The sequence below is a fragment of the Neopsephotus bourkii genome, unplaced genomic scaffold, assembly GCF_033783945.1.
Source record: "Neopsephotus bourkii isolate Nb327-2 ecotype Australia unplaced genomic scaffold, CSIRO-AGI_Nbou_v1 NB_335, whole genome shotgun sequence".
Taxonomy (NCBI): domain Eukaryota; kingdom Metazoa; phylum Chordata; class Aves; order Psittaciformes; family Psittacidae; genus Neopsephotus; species Neopsephotus bourkii.
The window spans coordinates 1655178-1678175 of NW_026900841.1; the positions used below are offsets into that span (position 1 = coordinate 1655178).

Sequence of the window (22998 nt, forward strand, 5' to 3'; positions counted from 1 at the left end):
GTGAAGCTGGAGCATTGCTAAGAACATCTGGGACAGTGCAGGAAACCTGATAGTGGCACTGCTAGCAGCCCTAAAGTAAGCAGAATACCAGGCTTATTAGGAGACTGAAACAAGCATCAACTGCAAGATGTCTCCTACAGGAGAATATCCCTGGAATTCTGGGCTGTGTTTTTAGCATGTTCAGCTTGCTGCAGCTTCCTGCAGCATCCCGTGTTGTGTGTTCGTACAAGGTGTCCTTTAAAATGAAAAAAGCCCTAAAAGAAATACAGTCTTATTCTGTTAAGATTTCTACTCCAGAACTCATCCATCACAGAGAAATCCTCAAGTTTTAAACCAAAATTGAGCCTCTGCGGGGTTACTTTTATGAACTGCTACGCAAGGACTGGCCATTAGGTGTCAGCTTTGTACAGAATATGTTTGATAGTCTCCACTAAGTTAATCAGTACCATAGTTGACATAATAAGCCCAGCAGTATACTTAAAGAGTGCACAGAGCTAGCAAGCCAGCCTGTTTACAGATGTTCTGCTAAACAGCAAGTGATGCTGAGAAGCTATTGCTTCCGTGGATTCATTCACATCCTTCTTTCAGAGCTTTATACTAAGTTACTTACTAATCTAGTCAGGCTGTACAGCTACACAAATTTGGGGATAGGGGGAAAGGTATTTCAATGTATTTCTGTAGGCTAGAATATCCACTTATTTACATGCCTTTTCTCACTTCTGACTGGGTTTCCTTAGAAGGGCAGAGGTCCTTGCCACAATGGTATTGATGGACAAGCCACTTAGGATACCATTGTTGTTTTTCCTCACCTCCAGCAAAGCAGCCAAAATTGCATCTCTAGATGAATAAAAGAAAGAACTGTTTACATAACATGTTGTGCAATACATTTAGGACTTGGTTACCATGGATATCTGATCCATTAGAAATCAGGGTGGAAAGGAAATCCAAATCCTCTCACCTGCTTGCCTGTGGATGAAGTCCTCTAAGTTTCTCAACTAATTTGGTAAAACTGCTCAAGTTCAATTTATCAGGTAAAACAAAGGCATCATATGACTTACTGGAGTAAGAAGATGTTTTGAACAGGAAGTTTTCTCCAGTATCCTAGAATTGCATCAAATAAGTACAATACTTCACTCATTTTTGCAAGTAATACATCACTACTAATAAATATTCCTGATATGGAAAAAGAAAAAATGGCAGCTATAGATTCAGCTCAATGTTATTCTGATACAACCTGTCAGTCATATTATCCAATCTGTAAATTATAGAATGGGTTGTGTTGGATAGATTATTTATTAGAAATAAAACTACTACATGCAGATCCCACTTGGAGCACTGTGTACAATTCCGGTGTCCTCAGATCCCACTTGGAGCACTGTGTACAGTTCTGGCGTCCTCAGCATAAGAAGGACATGGAATTTTTGGAGCAAGTCCAGAGTAGGCCATGAAGATAAGTGGGGCCTGGAGCACCTCCCACACAAAGACAGGCTGAGAAAGTTGGGGCTGTTCAGCCTGGAGAAGAGAAGCTGCGTGGAGGCCTCAGAGCAGCTTCCAGTATCTAAAAAGGGCTAAAAGGATGCTGGAGGACTCTTCATTAGGGACTGTAGTGATAGGACAAGGGGTGATGGGTTCAAACTTAAACAGGGGAAGTTCAGGTTAGATGTAAGGAAGAAGTTCGTCCCTGTGAGGGTGGTGAGGCGCTGGAACAGGTTGCCTAAAGAAATGGTAAATGCTCCATCCCTGGTGGTATTCAAGGCCAGGTTGGACAGAGCCTTGGGTGACATGGTTTAGTGTGAGGTGTCCCTGCCCATGGCAGGGGGTTAGAACTCGATTATCCTAAGGTTCTTTCCAACCCTAACTATTCTATGACTCTATGATTTCTATGTAACGACATTACCACGACTTTGAATTAGATCATATATACATTTCCCAGGGGACTATAATGTTTAAAAGCTAAATCCCAAAGGTAGCATATCTGTATAGTTCATGAAAGCAACACCAGTATTTACTAACTGCCTTATCCTTCAAAGACCAAGCTGAGTGAATATAAAATACTAAAACAGAGATGTTTCTTAGATTTATATTAAAACCCCCAATAGCTGCCCCTCCAGTATCCCAAAATCTTTCTTGTATAACATTACAAGACAGTCACTTTAAAAAAGTGTTACCAGTGGAAACTCGAAAGAAAAGCAGGATGAAAACTCAGGGCAGATTACTGGGTTCTCAGCTGGTTTAGGATTAAGAAAAAACACATGGAGTATCACAGTTTGATGCAGGAGCAAATGACTGGTGCTCTCTTCTGCAGCAGCATGCCAGGAATTTATTACTGACACATAGTATGTTTTCCTATCCTATCAACATTCTCTACACACTAAAAATGCAGCGTGTTGCAAGGTAAGAAGTTTTAAAGCTCTTCATTTGCCATATGAAGGATCCTTAGTAATAATTATTTACCTTTTGTTTAACTTCAAGCAAATAAGGATCTTCAGTAGATGGTTTGCCATCAGGGCACTTTGTTTCTGAAGGTACATGTGTAGAGCAAGAGGTTTTTGAAGAAGTTATTTTCTCAGAAGCAGAAGCAGTGACGGGGGCTTCCACAGCACTGGAGGCTGAAGTGAGTGTGTTACTTTGATCATTTCTCTGACTCTTCTCAGCAGGTTGGATTTCACGCAAAAACGTATTTTTAAGCACTTGGGAAACCACATATTTACTCTCTGGTACAGTAGTTACAATTTTAACAGTTATTTCTTTTCCTTTTATCTTTTTCTGGTTCATTTCCTCTACAGCTAACTTGGCTTTATTAATGTCTTCAAAGGAAATAAGTGCGCATCTATGGCATAAAATTTAAGAAAAAAAAAGAAAAAAGAAACTAAGTAAAGCACATTAAATTACTCTTGGTAATAACACATGACGGTTCTCAGCTTTTGAGCATTAACTGTATCTCCATTAAACTCAACAGAAAATTTCAGGCTCAACTTCTCATAAGGTGAAAAGCTGTCTGCAGTGACAAGCTTTTGTCGACCTATCTATATCTCTGTTAATTACTGAAATGAATGAACAACTATGTCCTCTCTCCCATGATTTGCTTACTTTGACAGAAAAAAAAAAATAATCTGAAACAAGTAAAACCTCTATTAATATACCTGCAGTTATTAGATTCCGCAAAGACAAGAATGTCACAAATATGATACTTCTGGAAATGTGATCTTAGATCAGCCTACAAAATAGAAGAATATTTGGTTGGAAGTATATGATATGAAAGAATTCAGAAAAAGGCAAGACATTACTGCATTGTGTAAATAAGGACATACCTCTGACACTGAGGAATTTAGGCCATCAACGTGAAGAAAAGGATACTCACTTCCACTCTTTGCTCCTAACAATGAATGTAAGAAAACAAAGTCTTACTATTTTTGTTCTAGTTCAAGCTAACATCTCAGTAGATTTCAGAAAGCTATCACTGGGACCCAAGCATCCAAACACAGACCATTCCCTCTTCAGAAGTCAGTGTGGAGAAGGGAGCAGAAAAAGGAGAAATGGGAAAAAAAAGAAAGATTTCCAGCTAGGTGACTGGCTGGACATTTACTAAATTGAGTTTAACCACTGTAGGTGAAGTTTTCAAGGAAAACTGGATGGAAGGAGCTGAATATCTGTACAAGGATTCATGGCAAGTCAATGGAAAAGAATCTGAAAACCTAGCAAGCATTTTTTCCAAGCTTACCTGTGATTGTGGAAGGATCACAATACTCAAATAACCAACGCAAACCATTATTAGGTACAGCAGCTTAAAGCAACCTCACCTCTTAAATCAACTGTGTCTTCTTGGTTTTTTGTGTCTTTGGCTATTACTGAAGAATTTGCTACTGTCAAGTTCTCTTTAGCATCAAACCAATCTTCATTCCCTTCTTCATTTTTCACACAGCCTGGACGGTTGAAATAAATTTCAGTGTGTAAAAATTCAGACCATAATATGTCATATGAATAAATAACAAATCTCTGTGCTTAAGAAGATTCCAACTACCTGCATGACTTGATACTACATTACAAAGGGGTGGTACATACCAGTTTTTCTTTCTGATTTAAGTAGCAACTTTTTTTTTTCCAGTATGTCAAGTATAGATACAGAGAGAGCTGATATAACGTTAAACATTCCATCACAGAAAGCACATCTGAGTATCCATATATGTTTTACACAGCGTTTGGGGTTTTGCTAACAACTTAACCAACAAATACTTGTATGAGAAGCAGATGGCTTACCACGTTCCTCACCCTGATCTTTAGGTTGTTCTTCCAAAGTCTTGGATGAAGCAGAGTCACTTGGCTCACCTCCATCAGTTAAACCTTCAACCTGTGGTTTGTCCTACAAACATGTCACAGCACTTGCAGCTGATTATACATTATTTTTCTGAGCTTCAAAATATCAATTGATTAAACAGGTTAATTTTTAATAGTTAACCAACTGATTGTCTTCAAGAACCCCCAAGTTACTTTATTTTGAAAGGACCATCAAAATTCTGGTCACATGAGCTGCTTTGGCAATTACTGACACAGAATCCCTGCTTGAGCCCTTCAGACTGTGCTCGTATTTGCATATACCTAAAAGGAGACCATGCTTCACAACATTAATGTCTATGGAACTCGGTAATGAGGAAGCCCATACCATGGTGTCAGAAATCTTCCTTTCTTGCAGTTCTGATGCTTTAGAATCGGATTTTCTTTTGCCTGAAACAGAACTAAAACAGTGCCAAGAATTTTATACAAAATATGGCACAACTTTTTTTTTTTGTTTGTTTTAAATTCTACAATGATATACCAAGTACTCTGAAGTCTTCATTGAAGGCATTTGGTTGCAACCTGAAACATAAAGCTGTGTTGCAGGTTTATGTTAGGTTATTTTTCTTTTATACCTAGATGGCTTCCTGTGTGATGTTTTGCTGGGTGTCTTTATAATTTGAAATCTCTGATCAGTTTGTGATTAATTTTATTAATGCTTAACAAGAAATTTGAAAAAGATCACTAGTTGTTTACCTGATGCAATAAAAACTTCTTGATGAACTTGTTTTAATATCCACTTACAGGAAGTAACAGGATATGGTTCTTAAACATCCAGAACCATTTGCCTTCCTGGAATGTTAAATGATTTTTCTTTCTTCTTAGCTGCATTATAATCTCAGCAGAACAACTGCTTGTATGCCTAATTTTATCTTCATAGATATATATGAACATAGATGTGTTCATAGCAAAGTCTTTTTATTCTGGCAGAGGTTTTGAGGGTTTTTGGTTGGTTGGTTCTTTGGGGTTTGGGGTTGTGGGGTTTTTTTAACACAGATAGCGTTAAGATTAGAGACAAAGACTTTTAATAGTGAAAGCAGGGAACCAGGAAAGTTATCTGTAAATTGAAAATTATTGCTATAAAGATAGTAAAAATGCAGCTGCATAGTTTGCAGACTAGAACACTGCAGAGTGAAAATATCCTTAAATCACTGCATGCAGAGTGCTATGCAAGTCTTTCAGCTAAACAGTTTGGAGAAACAAGATACATCCTGAAACAAATAACGTGTAAGATTAACTTCTCTTAACCTCACTTCTTTATTTTAAAACATACCACAAATGAGAACTACTTACTCAGTGCAGAGATCCTCTCTGAACAACTGTCAAAGAAAAGATTTGTCTTAATTTTCTGGAGGAAAAGAATTTCTGTTGGAAACAAAAGCAATTAAGAAATTACCTTGGAGGGGACGTATGAAGAGTAGATTTGGAAAAACTTCATCTCAACTGATAGCGGAGAAAGTGCACTTAAAGGTGCACCCATTTTTATTTTCATTTTCATACTGTTGTAATTCTTTTCTAGGTCTTCCAAAACCAGTGAGAGAGATGAATCTAATTCTGATTTTTCATTAAATCTGTTAAAAAATGTGTAAGAAAACAAGATGAACTTAGACTTTTATTTTACTGCTTCTAGATTTGCCCAAATATTTCAAAGATTCCTCTATATCATGTAAGAACATGAGCTCACTCCTAACACAGAATCCCAGACTAGTTTGTGTTGGAAGGGACGTTAAAGCTCATCCAGTTCTAACCCCCTGCATGGGCAGGGACACCTTACACTAGACCAGGTTGCTTCAAGCCCCATCCAACCTCGCCTTGAACACATTAGTAGTTCTCTGGAGCCCCACTCTGTTTCACAGTATCACAACCTGCTCTCTTGAGCCCTCTCCTAAGCTACAGAGCAGACACTATACTGAGGAGGTTTTATAGCTATCCACAGCACAGTAAAGCGTTCAAAGGCAGGACTTCTTGGCTGAATTCCAGGTTCATTACAGGGTGTATGCTTTACCACCTGGAGTCTGCAATCACCACCCCCTTCCTGCCTCACCTCATTTCTTTTTCTCATTTACCACTTCCTCCCCAGTTCCCCCTCTGTGCATCTCATTCACTCCTGAATGGACTCTCTATACTATTCCTCCTGTAGAGAAAGTCATTCCTGGAAACAAACTATATTTTGCTGGGTCTGTGTATGCTACAGAAAAAATTAGGCCAAAAATAAAGACTTTGCAGTTACCAGAATGTAAACTCTTTTCAACAACAATGCTAACTATAAAGACTATTAGAAGCTATGGATAGAATACCTCAGTAACATTTAATAATTCATGCTTTTTAACTAAGTTATCCATTTCATTTAAAAGGACATTAAAGTACATGCCTGATAAAACATCTGTTTTCCTCCAGAGCCAGTTTGTAAATCTTCAAGCAGTGCTGATAACACATATGAAAATGAACATTCAGAATCTGCAATTCTGCTTTGATCGCTCTCTCCAGTACTTTTTGACAGTCAGTTGATGCAGAATTCTCCACAGCTTGTTCATCAAGGTGTACCAACCTTTAAAAATAATAAATAAAACCTTGAAGCCCTTCAATTAGTATTTTAAGTTCTGATTGAACTCAGCTCTCCCCACACATCAGGTTCTCCTCTCATCATTCCTCTGGCCCTTCAAGTGGGCTTCCTCCAGTCAGCCAGTCTTTTATAATGTAAGGCCCAGAGCTGGAGATACCTTTCTAGACACAACCTCACAAGCACCCAACTGACAGGAATCAACACTTCCTTCCTCCACTGGCTGCATTCTTGCTAATGCAGTCTCAGGACATGGTTTCCTTTCTTTGCCATACAGAGGCACTGCTGACTTACACTCGACTTGTTGCTGGCCAGTCTGCAATTGCAGACCGAGGATGTCTAGGTCTTTGTTCAACTTCAGGAGGTCTTCAGCTCATGCTTCTCACTTGTCCAGGTCCCTCCTACCCTCCAGCATAGGAACTACTGCCCAGCAGTCTTTTAATACCGTAAGTTTTGCTAAATTACAGACAACCTTCTAACCATAAAAAACATAAATAACTTACCTAGCATCTAGAATTCTAAACCAAGAACAATTTATGACCCACCTGTCAGTGCTTATCTGTAAGACACTGCCACTTGTCTCAGTTTTGGGTTCCTGCTGTTCCTAAACAAAAATATATTTCAAAAGGTTCTGGATTAACATTTGTATAGACCGGTTGTGAGCAACTTTCAGTTTAAAATAGTTCTATCAAAATTCTTTGGTTGTTGGTTGGGTTCTTTTTGTAATTACCTGAATTCGTGAACTTCTTTCAGCTATTGCAGCGTTGCCATCTGAGGGTTCTTCCCGCGTGTCAGTAACCCGTGAATGAATTTCCTCTGTACTACCAGCTTCATACGAGCAGTCTGTATTGCAAGCAACATCTGCACAGTTTTCACAGCACCATCCCGTCTGTCGAGATGTGTTCATCATTGTTATCTCTGTATTAATAGCCCTGGATAAGAGACGAACCTGAGCACAGGTACTTCTGCTTGCTGTAAAGCAAGCTCTAAAGTCAGAACAAACATCAACAACCTGGTTAACTGCAGAGGCACAGGCAGTGTTTATCAAGCTTTCACAATGCTCCAGCTCTGAGTTCAGAGAGCTGAGATTTCCAAAGGAGGGTTTATCTGCAAGTTCTGCCCAAAAAGAAGGTTTCTTGCTAGTGAGAATTTCAGAGATTGCAATATGGGTTTCAGCATCCTTTGCAGTGCAGTCAGTGCAGGTGGTACCATGTGTGCACATGCCAGATTCTTCACAACTGCAGAAATCCAAGTCCTTTGCATGTTTGCAGACTTGCATGGGTACTGCAGGGGCCCTTTCTCTCAGAGACAGATTGCTTTGCTTCGCCGAGGTGCTGTCGATGTCTCTGCCAGTTTTTGCAGACATTTCTTCAGCTACAGCCATTTGGGGTGGCAGCGTGCCATCAATCAGTGACATGTCTTTCACCTCTCCATCTTCTAAACTATCATATACAAACAGATTTGGACAGACCCCATGAGAATGACTTTCAAGTATATTTCCACAAACAACACTACAATACTCTGTTTGCTCTTCCTGATGATCACAAGTCATGCCACTGCAATCTTGCAGAGACAGAGAGTCCTGAAGCAGGTGGGGAAGCTCTGGCATAGCTGCTTCTGGGCAGGTCTGGTCATCTATGATATACTCAGAAGCATATACTTCTAACAGGTCTGTGAGATTTTGTTTGTGTGTGACTCCACCCCCTGCAACTTCATGAATGGGGTCTATCAGACGTAAGGTTTCAATTCCTGTAGTTACCCTTAGTTCAGAAAACTCACTCGAGCTATTCTCATCATCACAATCTTGCTCGTGAGCACTGAGATACTCTAGCTGTGAATCTTCACTCAAATATCTTTGTCTGCAATGGTCACACCCCCCGCAATTGAAGTGTGTATCATCAGATGCGCCTTCCAACCCATCAGCTTCTTTCTTGCTTTCATCTACCTTTGCACAACAAATTCCCATCCTCTTTTTATTACACATTTCTGCATCTGAATATGAAACTAAGTACGGTAAATTTTCCTCTGAGAACTTTAATTCAGGAACATTGGCAGAACATGCCTGGCCAAAACCAGAGTGGTTGGGTCCTGCTGCAACATCGCCGATGAGCATGTGCTCAGCTTTCTCAGAGTAAGAAGAAAGAAGGAAGGTCTGATTGAAGCATCTTTTTTTGCTTTTAACATCACTGTTCTTTTCCAATGCCATGGTACAAACACTTGAGCCCTCTTCCTCAGCAGTAACCCACACCACTCACTTCCACTGCAAGTTCTCAAAGTCCTCAGCTTCTCTCTTCCTATAACTTTCTCACCTTAAAAATTAAGAGAAGTTTGAGGTACTCCATGGTATACAAGAAGACATTACTGTTTAAAAAGTGCATTAAATTAACCATCTTATTTTTACCTACTGCATGCCAGTATAGAAGCTAGGAATTGTACAATACTATAGGTATCCTAAGAGCTTGTGGAAGGCTAAAGAATCTGCTATTCTTGCTTGTGTGACTTCTATTGAGTAAAAGTATCCCAAAGACCAACCAATCCAATTTTCTTACACTTTTGGGCAGTTTCCATCCTCTTACCACTGAAACATTTCTTGTCTGAATCATCAGAATCCCTGGTGATACACAGCGAGCTATTTACATCATATGCTAAGTTCATGACAGCACACAAGGTGCTTAGATGCATGCACTGACTCTGAAAGTCAAGGTGCTGATGGTTGTGGATTCAGTGACCACAGATGACCTCATGTCATTCCTGACTGCAAACTGGCCTGTAAGTACTCCTTGCTGCAGAAAGCTTACAGCTTCTTGAACTGATCAGTACATTTGTTATAGGTAAGACCTGTCAGGACCTATAAAAACTACTTAAATGTGTGAAGAGGTGGTGATGGTGGCATCCACTGGTTCTCCTCCACTAAGCATCATCCTTAAAAATAATTAAAAATAATAATAATAAAACCCATTTAAATTATTTAACAGAAGTCATCGAAGAGTCAGCCACCCTCCAAAAACAGTCTTTACCATTATTTTATTAGCTTTAGTACTCTAACTTTACCTTCATCTCCTAACTGAAGTTTGAAGTGAAACTAAAGATCTTGCTGTAACACTACTAAAGCAAGTCTCAGATGGCTACACAGAAATTACAACGTATTATCACCGTGATCTTTATTCCCCACTTAAGAACAAGAATCAGAATAGCTCTATCCCTTAGATAAACAACAATAACCCTGTTACTGTCAACAGCCTAGGCGGTTAGAAACCAGGTCTGGTATTAAAAACACAGCTCCTGCATCCCAGTGCGGTGCGGTGCGGGGAGCCACAGCGGAGCGCCCGGGGCCAGAGGGCGGGGGCAGCCCTCAGGGGCAGCCCGGTGTGTCGCTCACACAGGGCACCGCAGCTCCGGTAACGAGCCCCTACCGGAGCCGAGCCGCTGCTCCCTCCACCCCTCACCTCACACACCAACCGCTCCGCAACGGACCCGCTCAGCCCGCGCACAACGGCAGCCCGCGACCTCTGGCCCCGCCCGCGCCTCCAGCCCATTGGCTGCCACGGGAACCGCTCTAGCACCTGATTGGCCGGCGGGGCTCCTGCTGCCTCCCGACGCCAGGAGGGTGGTTGGGCGCTGCCCCCCTCCCTCGCCCTCACCTCAGGGATGTGCAGGGTCCACCGTCAGCGTGGTGCTCACCACAGGATAGCCCAACCGCCATTAATAATGCCGTTTATTATGAATAGTTGTCAGTTCTTCCCCGCTTTCCACCAGAAGCTTATCTTGAAGAGAGGGATACATAAAGATGTTAGATGTCTCATCTTATGTATGCTTTCTGAAGCACTTAAATGAAACATAACAGTTTTATGTTATAGTCACTGGTCTCTAGCTGGCTATAACGTTATGTAAAGCACAGCAAATTACAGTCCTGTCTGTAACTCCTTCCCCTGTTGAGAGCATGCAGACTTGATGCAAACTCCACTGGGTGCCTCACTGATGTCCTGTCCCCAAAGCAAAGCCAAGCTATATTTGCATTAATATGTGCTGGGAAGAAGGGGGAGTGATTTCTTATCTTGGCATATGTGATCCTGACCATGACTGCACATTTTCTACTTTCCCTCCAGGGTTAAAGTCAGACTGGTTTGATCCTGTGAGGGCCAGCCAGGGAGGGCTTCTGGCACTGCCTCCAGATAATCTTTAAAGACTGGTCATTACAGCTTCAAATAAAGGTGGGATTAGGCCGGCTTTCGAAAGAACACGTTTACATTGCACCAAGTGCCGCTCAGCCAGACCTGGCAGGTATCAACAGCAGAAGAGGTGACGGTGCCCAGAGCATGCTAGGGCTTGTTGGCAAGGAGTGGAGAAGGAGCCTTGAAGGCAGTGGTGCCAAAAACAACACCCACAGCCCACGCCACCCCTCACCATCCCTGCAGGCAGCTCCCCAGCCACAGGCAGCAGCTGGCAACGGCAATGGGAAGAGGTGGGGTCTGTAAGAGAACAGGCAAAGGGTGCTGGAGAGGGGCTCTTCATCAGCGACTGTAGTGATAGGACAAGGGGTGATGGATTCAAACTGAAACAGGGCAAGTTCAGGTGGGATATAAGGAAAAAGCTCTTCCCTGTGAGGGTGCTGAGGCGCTGGCACAGGGTGCCCAGAGAAGCTGTGGCTGCCACATCCCTGGCAGTGTTCAAGGCCAGGTTGGACACAGGGGCTTGGAGCACCCTGCTCCAGTGGAAGGTGTCCCTGCCTGTGGCAGGGGTTGGAACTGGATGAGCTTTAAGGTCCCTTCCAACACAAACCAGTCTGGGATTCTATGATTCTATAAGAAGTGCCTTACCGAGAGCTGTGATAAGCACACACAGAGATAACTGACTGGATAGAGGTAACTGAAGACTGGGTGGGCACAGGCACCCAGCAGAGAAAGTCACTTCTCGCTGTGGTCCAGACAGTCATCCTTTGTGATCAGGAAGAAAAAACACATTCTCCCACCAAAACTGCATTCATTGGCCAATGAGAGCAAAATGTAGCTTCATTCACAGCTTCTTTCCTCACCAGGGAAGGATTTCTTGTTCATTTTTTTAAAGAGCACCCTCAGCAGTCATTATAGGGACTGGGAGATTTTGCTTTTCCAAGCAATGGCTTTTTACTTGCAATGAGGCAGCAAAACGAGCCAAGGAGAGCTGGATGGGTTTCCCACAGGAGCTTGCTGAGATGAGCCAGGCTGGCCTCATGCACCCTGCTGTGCCCCATGTACCCCAGAACACCCTGAACACCAGCTCCACTGCAGATGCAGAGCGTTCCAGAGGCTGCACATCCTCCGGTCCACAGAGGTCATGGGCAGCTTCAGATGATGCTGTGCCTCATCAAGTGGAAATAACCAGTGTGTTACAGCTCTCAACTCTTCCTGTAGTGCCACAAAAACATTCCCAAGCGAGCCCTGATAGGAAGGCTGTCTTATTCCAGAGTTTAGAGGGAGTGGCAACCTGTGACACTCCCAAATACGTGGAACAGAGGGAATAGCACAATGCACGGTGTGTGAGAGCAGAGTGCTTGGGCAGCAGGGACCTCCTGCTTGGCAGACATCGGGAAGAAGGGCACCCCCACCTCTTCTGCACCACAACAGGTAATCCTTCTTCCACCCTAGGCCAGGCTCTTCCCATGAATTTGCATGCTATTCTCCTGATGTTATGCCACAAAAATGCTTTCCGTCTCTCCTTGCTTTTCTGAAAGGCTCAGAGTTCAGTGAAAAGGCTTTGTTGAGTAGGCATGCAAATGCTCCCTCAGCTGCCTTCCCTTGAGGAAGGCAGGGATGGCAGCAGCAGCAGGCGATGCAACAAGGGTTCTCTGGCCCAAGGGGGTCAGGGTGGATCTAGGGAGCTCTTCTTCCCCCAGAGTGTGGTGCAGGCATGTGAGGGGGGTGTCAGGGCTCTGCTGAGCAAAGCCTCAGCCACCGTGACCTCATGCTGACAACACCCCACTGTGAGCTGGAGGGAGGACAAGGGGGTGCCAAGGTCCCCTCCAGCAGAGCAGCAGTGCCGGTGTGATCCTCCAGGATCACATCACAGGTGATGCTCTAGGGACAGCAGAAGGAACAAGTGGCCTTCACCCCAGCTGCAAAACCACCGGGAAGTTCCTCCCAAAGAAGACAGAAGGAAAATGAGAAATCTGGGAAGTGACAGAAGCCTGCTCACAGGACTCCTTTCCCCAGGAAGATACTCTGCAGGGAAGCAATGGGGTGAATGCAATACCTGGCCCTGGCATCTGGCCCTGGTCGCTGCTTCCCACACAGCCCTTCACAGGCACATGCGTTCAGACAGGATTGGGTAGGGCTCCATGCAATTTAACTAGTCAAGCATGTCACATAAGAGCTGAGGCACTATTTCTGTCACCAATTTGTTGTCTCCAACAAGTAAAGTGATAGTAAGATGGTTTGTGGTAGGAACATGCTCAAACATATACTTCAAAACCCTTCCCAGGATGAACAGCAGGTCTCCTGGGACAGTACTTTAACTCGGGTTTACAAAACCAACATAAATGTGTCCTGGTGTCTCTTTCATACTGGGTAGAGTCCAACCAAATCGCATTATCTGATTACATATTAAGAACAAAATCTCCACGGTCCTGCAACTGAAAATCGGGTGGTTTACTCTTGATTAGTTCAGCTATCAGTTTAACCAAATAATCTATTCATACAAGTCTCTGAGACATCATTTTATATGAATAGTCTATAATCACCTCCTCAGAAAATAGATTTGCGCAGGTGCTTATAGCTGTATACATACATGTGCATTTTTCTGAATACAGTGATCTGATGGAGAGTGTGTGATTAAATGGGATGGAGTTTGGACTCTGGCATTGTTCAAAATGAGCAAAATGAGCCATTTTTAGGACAAACTAGAGGATTTCAAATGTATTTCACCTGTTGAGTGGACAGATTGATATACTAACAGAAGTGCAGGGCCTGCCAAGTGAAATGCAGGCAGTCTCTGCTTCTGTGTCAGAGCTGTCAATGTCTCTCACACTCATCATGCTGACAGTGTTTTGCAGGGTACCATGATGTGGCTGTTCGTAACCATTGCTTATGTAATGTGTATCAGTGAAAAGTCAAATGCGAGTCCTGAGGTGTCTATGGATGTTGTAAGTCCTGACTTCTCTCTCTTCTTTTCCTACTTGGGCATGCAAGCTGCCTACGTTGCCATAATCTCTACAAGACCCATGGTCTCTGTGTGTACATATTCACCAAGGCTTGGTACAAGAGTTTTATTAGAGAATTTACTTCCTTGTGCTCATGTACATGGAGATTTACAGCAGACATTATGGGAGATTTGGGTGAAATCAACAGGGTTGGTCAATGCAGCTGTCTCAGGCTTGGAGCTTCACTGTCGTTGCTGCCCTGCTCTAAGAATCCCAGGCTGGTTTGGGTTGGAAGGGGCCTTAAAGCTCATCCAGTTCCAACCCCTGCCACGGGCAGGGACACCTTCCACTAGAGCAGGGTGCTCCAAGCCCCTGTGTCCAACCTGGCCTTGAACACTGCCAGGGATGGGGCAGCCAGAGCTTCTCTGGGCACCCTGTGCCAGTGCCTCAGCACCCTCACAAACATTGATTGCAACATGAAAAGTGACAATAGGTCTTTCTTTGCCAGGTGTGCTGAGAGAGCAAGGCAAACTCACAGCTGCCAAAAATTTTAGCTGAAGGCATTGGTGGAAGGGACATCGGAAGATCCCAGCCAACTGCTCCAACCTCCTGCTGATAGCAGGAGTCACCACTAGGAGCTCAGAGCAGCCACTCTTGGCTTCACCCATGCAAGCCTGATATCCTCCAGAATGGAGACTCCCACCTCCCTGTGGACCTGCCCCACACTGTCCTTCCCTTCTCACAGGGTGAAATTATTCGCTACCACGGGTACCCCTATGAGGAGCATGAAGTGGTGACAGATGATGGCTATTACCTCACCGTGCAGAGGGTTCCTCATGGCAGAGACAATCCAGAAAGCATGAGCACCTCCCATGAAGCAGAGACACAGGGCTCCAGCATGTTCTGTCACCGTAAGTACCACAGGAAGGTCTGCCTGGTCCAGGGACCCTGAGAGCTCTGCTTGCTGAAGATGCTCAGGGCTGAAGATACTCAGGGCTGAAGATGGTTAGGGCTGCCTTGCCAGAGCCTGGGTTCTCAAGGAGACAGCTTTCCCATAGGATTAGCCCTGGGAGCAGAAGAAATGCAGGTGCCCTCCACACCAAACTTCCTGTTCTTGTACTGAGAGGATCTGCTCCAAAGAGGGAGAAAAAGATAAGGAGTATGAATGGGACAGAGAAATTTTGCCTCAGGTTTTACCCCACTCAAAACAAAAAGCCATTTGTCAGCAAAAAACACCACCAAATGCGCAGTCCAATGCCATCTCACTCTTTTGGCTCCTTTCTGTTCTTCACTTGAACCACTGTTTCAAAGTGAAGAGGGTGATGCCCATTCTTGTTGGCAGGGGTGTCCCTCTCCTAGGGAGCAGGAGAACTGGCATATGAACATGGCAAAATGGTGTGAAAAGCCAACTTTCCCTCCAGCACACTTTGTCCTCAGCTGTCCAGGGTGGGAATCTGAGTCTTATGCTGAGAGTCTAAAAAACACCAGAAAAAAGAGGAGACAAATAATTAAAACAAAAAAAAATAGTTAAAAAAATTAAGTCACTTTTACTTCAACTTTTCACACTGCAACCTATGGTCACTTTACCAGATGAATTCAGATATCTCTGTGATAACCCTGTTGTGGCTGTGAAGCTGGACCTGCTTTGAGCAGAGTAGAGACCTCCAGATGACCTTTTCAAACTAAACCTTTCCATAATCTCTCTTCCACTCTCTTCCTACAGCACTTCAGTCTTACTGGTCCTTTGTAAAAAAGATTGTAAGCTTGTTCTGAGGTGCCAAGACTTGCCCATATGGCTTAAAGTGGGCAGAATTGAGTGGAGGAGAAGCTCTTGACCCCTCCAGTACTTAGTCTCTTGCATCAGGGCATCATGGTGTTGCTTTGCCATAGGAGGTACTTAAACTCTGCTGGGTTTTCAGTGTCTCCTAGTCAGACCTGGAGCACCTGAGTCAAACAAAAGGCACCATGAAGAGGGTGGTCCCCATGAAGAGTGTACAGTCATTGATAAGACAGACACAGGTTCATTTTCCTCCTTTCTGGGAGCATGATTCAGTGTGGAGCTCAACCTTATTTTTCAGTTTCACTATATTGATTTTCTCTGCTGTGCGATGACCAAAGAGCATGTTTCAAAAACAACTCTTCAAAGAGCCTGAGGACATAGGTGACCATCTCCTTGCACTGCAGTCACTTCCCCAGGGGGTTGCTAGCAAAGAAATACCTGGATGTGAATTTTGCTACTGCTCAGAGAAAATGATCCTACTTCTCTTTCTTCAGCTCCAAAGCCCGTGGTCCTCCTGCAGCATGGCCTGGTGTTGGAGGGAAGCATCTGGGTTACCAACTTACCCAACAGCAGCCTGGGCTTCATCCTTGCTGATGCTGGCTACGACGTCTGGATTGGAAACAGCCGGGGGAACAGTTGGTCACAAAAGCACAAAGAGTTGGAGTTTCGCCAGGAGGAATACTCAAATTACAGGTATTTCCTGCAAAACTGAAAGGTGGGCAGGTACCTGGTACCCTCAGCAGTGTCTGTAGGTTGGAGGAGCAGCACTGCTGACAGTCACACCATCTGCCAGTGGGCATAAACCAGCTCCACCAAGATACCTGCCAGAGCTCTCATCTGCTCCCCAAACAGTGACAGCAGTAAGGTCAGTAATTCTGTTATGTGCCCATCTCCATTGCAGCTTTCACGAGATGGCCATGTACGACCTTCCAGCAACAATCAACTATATTCTGCAGAAAACTGGACAGGAGCAGTTATACTATGTGGCTTTCTCTCAAGGAACCACCACAGGTACTTAGGAGATCAGACCACTGTCAGGGTTATGTTTACCTCTGGTTTGGGAGTGCTCTTCTGAGAACATGGGCAGGGAGGGTAACGTCTGAGTACATCCAAACAACAAAGGGAAAAGAGCAGGTAAAAATTCCTGTTTGCTTTAACAGAACAGTTTCGATCAGTGACAGCCCAAAAATGGTTGTAGTGATGGCTTTTGGTGCATCCCACTGCTGTCAGATCCCCAAGAAGGGCTTGTGGGAGCTGCAGCTGGGCTGAGCAGTCAAGCTAGGAGCTGAAATGCATCAGTAGCAAAGGCTTCAGGTCAAGTTACCAACCTTCTAGAGCCACCTCCAGGTGTCCTTCTGATGGGCACACACACCTGGGAATCAACAATAACTTCAGAAATAACCTGTCAGGGTCTGCTTCCTTCTCCCTCCCACAGGTTTCATTGCTTTTTCATCCATTCCTGAGCTGGATCGCAAAATCAAGATGTTTTTTGCCTTGGCTCCTATCACCACAAGCTCAAATATGAAGTCACCCTTGCTAAGGGTGTTTGACCTTCCCGAGGGGCTGGTTAAGGTACGTGCTCGCCACTCACTCGTCTGATGTAAAGGGGAAGGAGGTAACAGAAAGGTCTCATCACTTGAGACCTTCAGTGCTTGCACATGAATTTCATTTTCCTTTCTGTGTACCCTTTGCATTGAGCAGGTAGGTAAATCCTTGCCTAAGCCCTCGAGGCTGCAGGGCATTGAACAGTGTAAAGCATCATCTTGTCCAGGCCTAATCTTGAGAACAGCTATTTCTAGCTATTGCTTTTGGGTCCATACTCCTAGGACAAAGCTCTTCTAGGAAAATCAGGGCTCTTAGAGGGCCATGGCCATTTCTGAAAAGCCAAAATCACAAAGCCCATTAAAGCTGTGGCAAGGAAGGCAGCAACTTTCAGGGATGAGCAGAGAGCTGGGGAGAGTCTGGAGACAAAACAGGAACGTGACCACACTGATCAATGCCTTTGACTTTCACAGCTCATTTTAGGACACACAGTGGTCTTCAGTAAGGGTGAAATACTGCACCAAGTGACTTCCAGACTGTGCGGCTACCCTACCTTCAAAAGCTTTTGCTCGTTGGTCCTGTACTTGCCTGGTGGATTTACCAACAGCTTAAATGTGGTATGTACACTCCAGCTTACCTTTTAAGCAATAGTTTCTTGTTGTTTGATCCTGACTTGTCAACTAGCTGGCCTTTCACATCTTCAGTTTGTTGAAAAATCTTGCCATTGCATCAACATTTTGCAATCCGGCCATTGTGATGCTCTTGCATTGGCACCAGAGGGAAGCCCAGAGTGTGCACAAGGTCACATGTCCACGAAGCACACTGTCTCCCCAGAAGGGATGATACCAAAGGGGAGAGCACAGAAATGTATTTGGTGTTATAAGGGGCACCCAGGGGTTCTCTTTCACTAAGTGATTTGTAATTTCACAAGTGTTTTAATAAGAAAATGGCCTCTTGCAGAACAAATTTTCCTTCGGTTCACTGCTAGGAGACATGGGTCACAGAATCGTAGAATAGTGAGAGTTGGAAAGGACCTTTAGATCATCTAGTTCCAACCCCTGTGCTGTGGGCAGGGACTTCTCACATTAAACCATGTCATCCAAGGCTCTGTCCAACCTGGCCTTGAACACTGCCAGGGATGGAGCATTCACAGCTACTTTGGGCAACCCATTCCAGTGCCCCACCACCCTTACAGTAAAGAATTTCTTCCTTATATCCAATCTAAACTTCCCCTGTTTAAGTTTGAACCCATTACCCCTTGTCCTATCATTACAGTCCCTAATGAAGAGTCCATCCCCAGCATCCCTATAGGCCCCCTTCAGATCCTGGAAGGCTGCTATGAGGACTCCACGCAGCCTTCTCTTCTCTAGGCTGAACAGCCCCAACTTTCTCAGCCTGTCTTTGTGTGGGAGGTGCTCCAGCCCCCTTATCATCCTCATGGCCTCCTCTGGACTTGCTCCAAAAATTCCATGTCCTTCTTATGCTGAGGACGCCAGAACTGTACACAGTGTTCCAAGTGGGATCTGCATGTAGTAGTTTTATTTCTTATAAGTAATCTATCCAGCACAACCCATTCTATAATTTACAGATTGGATATGACTGACTGGTTGTATCAGAGTAACATCCAACATCCCCAAGTCCTTCTCCGCAGGGCTGCTCTGAATCACTTTTCTGCCCAACCAGTAGCTTTGCCTGGGATTGCTCCGACCCAGGTGTAGGACCTTGCACTTGGCATGGTTAAACTTCATGAGGTTGGCATCAGCCCACCTCACAAGCATGTCAAGGTCCCTCTGGATGCCATTCCTTCCCTCCAGCGTATCAACCGAACCACACAGCTTGGTGTCATCGGCAAACTTGCTGAGGGTGCACTTAATCCCACTGTCCATGCCACCAATAAAGATGTTGAACAAGACCGGTCCCAACACTGATCCCTGGGTCCTCAGACTCTTCAGTCTACTATCCCTTAGAACATATTTATCCTCGAAGAAGATCCTTTCCCTGTGCTGCACTGCACTGAACAGAGTCATAGAAAAATTCAGGGTGGAGGCACCAGGGTGCAGGTCTTCAGCCCAACCCCACTCCCACCAGGGCCAACACTGCAGCTATAACAAGTTGCTTGGGGACATGTCTGGGTGAGTTGGGTGGTCCCAGGGATGCCCCACTCGTACAGGGAAGGACTATTTACTTGGGGCCAGCCAAGATTTCAAAGTCCAGATCCTGACACAAACTACTCATGTAAGTAAAATTGAAGACAGGTCCATGTAAAGTGCCAAGCAATAATGACTTGATCATGGATGGAGTCAGAACTGGGACACTGTTTCTCAAAGAAAGTGTTGGGCTAATTTCTTAATATTCCAAGGAGAAAACACATTAGAAACAACATGTAGAGCTATTGTGATGAGTTGCCCATTGTCTTTACAAAAGGACCCTGAGCACAATATATGGAGTTTACTTTGGTTTGAAAACCACATTGACTGGCAACATGACCCAGCATCCCTTGGGAATTGCTCAACTTACTGAAGGAAGCTCTACAGCACCCTTCATGCTACTGTCTGCAGCATGAATTCACATGGCATGTGGCTGAGCTGTGCCTTCACAGAGCTATGAAGCAGTTTGTGTGAGTAAAAGATTTCTGCGGCTACTGAAAAGAATGAGGTTTATTTCTAGTAGGACTTCTCTCCATGCAGAGAATAAATGTCTCCAATGGTTTCTTGCAGAGCCGCATAGATGTCTACCTGTCCCACTACCCTGATTCAACATCCATAAAAACCATGTTACATTGGCGCCAGGTAATACTCCCTGCTGCAGAATAAGATTGCATGTAACCAGGGCCCATGTTCTCTCAGCTGCCAAGGACCAGTTCTCAATGCTTGGGTATAATCCTCCATTGCTCTCCCTGCAGAGCTATATTAGAGATAAAGGGGATAATTGACAGGAAACACTGATGCAGATGAAGTTCTTTTAGCCATAACTTTCAACAAAAGATGACCAAGAGTCTTAGGAGCTGATAGGAGATGGAGATGGAAGATAAAAACGGCAATAAACCAGCACAGGAGATGTTAAAGGCCAAGAGTTGTGGGTCAGTAGAGACAACTAATCATAGAAAAACTAATGACTGAAAACATGCACAGACTCATATCCTTCTGTTGTAGACACGGACCATGAGAGACAAAGGAAACTTGCCCAAAGGTCTGATTCGTGCCTTCTTTGAGGCTAGCTCTTGGTGCACGGTGGGTTTCTGGGGCCTCAGCCTCCAAATAGCAGACATGGGCAATGCTAGGCAGTCCTGCAGGTCATGCTAAGATCTTCCTCGAGGTTGATCTCAATGCCCAAAAGACAGTATCATATGTAACATGTAGCCTCCGTGGCAGATAGGAGCAGTACAGTTCCCTGCTTGCCTTTTATAATTCTTACAGTTCCCTCTAATGCGTGGATAATAAATACAACTCCACCTTCTTTTCCAGCTCTATCAAACAGGGGAATTCAAATATTATGATTATGGCAGTGACAACGTGTTTCATTACAACCAGGTAAGAGAAACCCATTCTCACTTGTCAGCTAAGACTGAATTTTATGAGACTTACAGAATTTACCTTATGTGGTTAAACCAGTTTGTACCTTTATTACAAAAGCCATGTCTGTGATGTCGTTCAGTGATGACTTTTTGACCCTCTGATGAAAAGCACAGGAGCACAAGGCATAATCAGGATCTCTGGTGATAGTTTCTGTACCACCTCTTAGGATAGAGGAGAAATTCCAAGCAGTAATCAGGAACACTTTGACTTTTTGACTTGCCCATGACCTAGCACGTTTTCCTTCCTCAAGCCACACTATTTATCTTGCAGACCACACCTCCCTTCTATGAACTGGAAAACATGAAAGCCCCTCTTGCTGCATGGTATGGTGGCAATGACTGGATTTCAGCCCCTGAAGATGTAAACATCACACTGCCTCAGATAACCAACGTGGCATACAAAAAGTACATTCCTGAATTCGTCCACTTTGATTTCCTTTGGGGTGTGCAAGCATATGAACAAGTATACAAAGAAATTCTTGACCTGATGGAGAGGAGCACCTAGAGTTAGACCAGGGGCAATGATTGTTCATTTCTCGTTTGATTGATGTACCTTCCTTTAGTTAAAAAGAAAAAAAGAGAGGGAAAAGGCTCATTAAACTCTGTGCTTGGTTAGGATTGACATTACTCTGGCAAGTGAAAAAACAAGCCAATTCAATGATCTGGAAAGCACATAGGATTTAGGTTAAGTTAGTTAAAGTCCTTGAGGATGTGGGGCATGACTCTTGGCCCTTGAGTATCCTAGTTGCGTCACTCCCGTGGGCTTCCAGAAACAAGCAATTTCCATGGATGCTGGCTTCTGGTCACACTTAGGTTCCCAGCTGCAAACACCTGGAAAGTAGTTCAGCTCCTTCCTGGACAGTGGTGTTCCACAAGAGTAGGTATGCTTGGATGGGAATGTGGTGGGTCAAGTGATAAATCCTGCTGATGTAGATTTATCCACCTTCTGGATAAATCTACATCAGATTTGGTGTAGATTTATCTACATCCGATATGTAGATATTTATCTACATATCTACATATTTATATACATATCTACATCAGATATGTAGATTCTGGTGAATCCCAACATCTTAACATTCTTTGCTTTTCTTTACAGTTGGAAGGAGCTAGAAACAATGTGATAGGTGACAATGAAAAGACCTCATGGTTTTTCCCCATGAGAACTGTCCATTTTGCTGATGTAGGGAACATCTTTCTCAAATTCATGTCGATTCCAGTAATAACAGCCTTGCTCATATACAAAACAGTTTTCAGTAAGTTCTAACTGGGAAACACCATTTTTCACCATTTTAAACTTATTCCCAAGGCATAACCACCTTTTAAGAAGTCTCAGGAAGTGCTTTTGTTTTCCTTATATGGGACAGAGAAGTTTCTGGTGGAAGCCAGAAATGAGTTTAACTCTGTTTTCAGCTTCTGGATTATACTTTTTAATAATATATCAATTAGGGGAAGAATTGTGAATTTGCCTGTTTGTGTAACTACCTTCTTAAAATATGCCTAGGAGCATGCAAGGCAAAGGATAAGATGCTCTTTCCACAGAGATATACAAATAATAATAATAATAGTAACAACAGCAACAATAATAGTAATAGTAATAGTAGTAATAATGTAAGAGAGGATCTGCTTGGCTCTTTGTGGCTGTACTGCCTTAAAGCTCTGGAGGAGTATGGGGGTTTTCAGTACAGATGTCTTGCCATGTGCAGGCACGGGAAAGCTACTTGTCCAACGCTTCACCTGCTCAGGATTGGCCTTCAGTGGCTTGTAACACTCGCAGAAAACTAACACTTGGAAGAAGCTCTTCCCTGTGAGGGTGCTGAGGCGCTGGCACAGGGTGCCCAGAGAAGATGTGGCTGCCCCATCCCTGGCAGTGTTCAAGGCCAGGTTGGACACAGGGGCTTGGAGCAACCTGCTCTAGTGCAGGGTGTCCCTGCCCGTGGCAGGGGTTGGAACTGGATGAGCTTTAAGGTCCCTTCCAACACAAACCAGGCTGGAATTCTGATTCTGTGAAATGTCTGGAGATGGTAGGATGGGGATGATGGTGCACATCCTTGTAGGACAACTGCAACAGACTCTGAGTTATCATCAAAAGGGAC

The 22998-nt window shown here is 44.0% G+C and overlaps 2 protein-coding genes across 2 annotated transcripts; one reads left to right on the top strand and one right to left on the bottom strand.

Annotated features, from left to right (window-relative positions):
- Positions 1-450: 450 nt before the first annotated feature.
- On the bottom strand, positions 451-9299 carry RBM44 (RNA binding motif protein 44). Its single transcript, XM_061348137.1, is given in 15 exon segments — positions 451-837; positions 959-1101; positions 2455-2830; positions 3144-3217; positions 3312-3376; positions 3801-3923; positions 4258-4360; positions 4661-4733; positions 5626-5651; positions 5729-5903; positions 6704-6880; positions 7438-7496; positions 7623-8172; positions 8174-8241; positions 8244-9299. Coding segments are annotated over 15 exon segments (2991 nt in total). The 5' UTR covers positions 9099-9299; the 3' UTR covers positions 451-713.
- A 2847-nt stretch (positions 9300-12146) lies between these two features.
- Positions 12147-21441, top strand: LOC133209411 (lipase member M-like). Its single transcript, XM_061348080.1, has 10 exons — positions 12147-12495; positions 13910-14009; positions 14752-14917; positions 16281-16479; positions 16688-16797; positions 17222-17358; positions 17802-17945; positions 20046-20117; positions 20793-20858; positions 21174-21441. The coding sequence occupies exons 2-10, from the start codon at positions 13926-13928 to the stop codon at positions 21405-21407; spliced, it is 1212 nt and encodes a 403-aa protein (XP_061204064.1). The 5' UTR covers positions 12147-12495; positions 13910-13925; the 3' UTR covers positions 21408-21441.
- The last annotated feature ends 1557 nt before the right edge of the window (positions 21442-22998 follow it).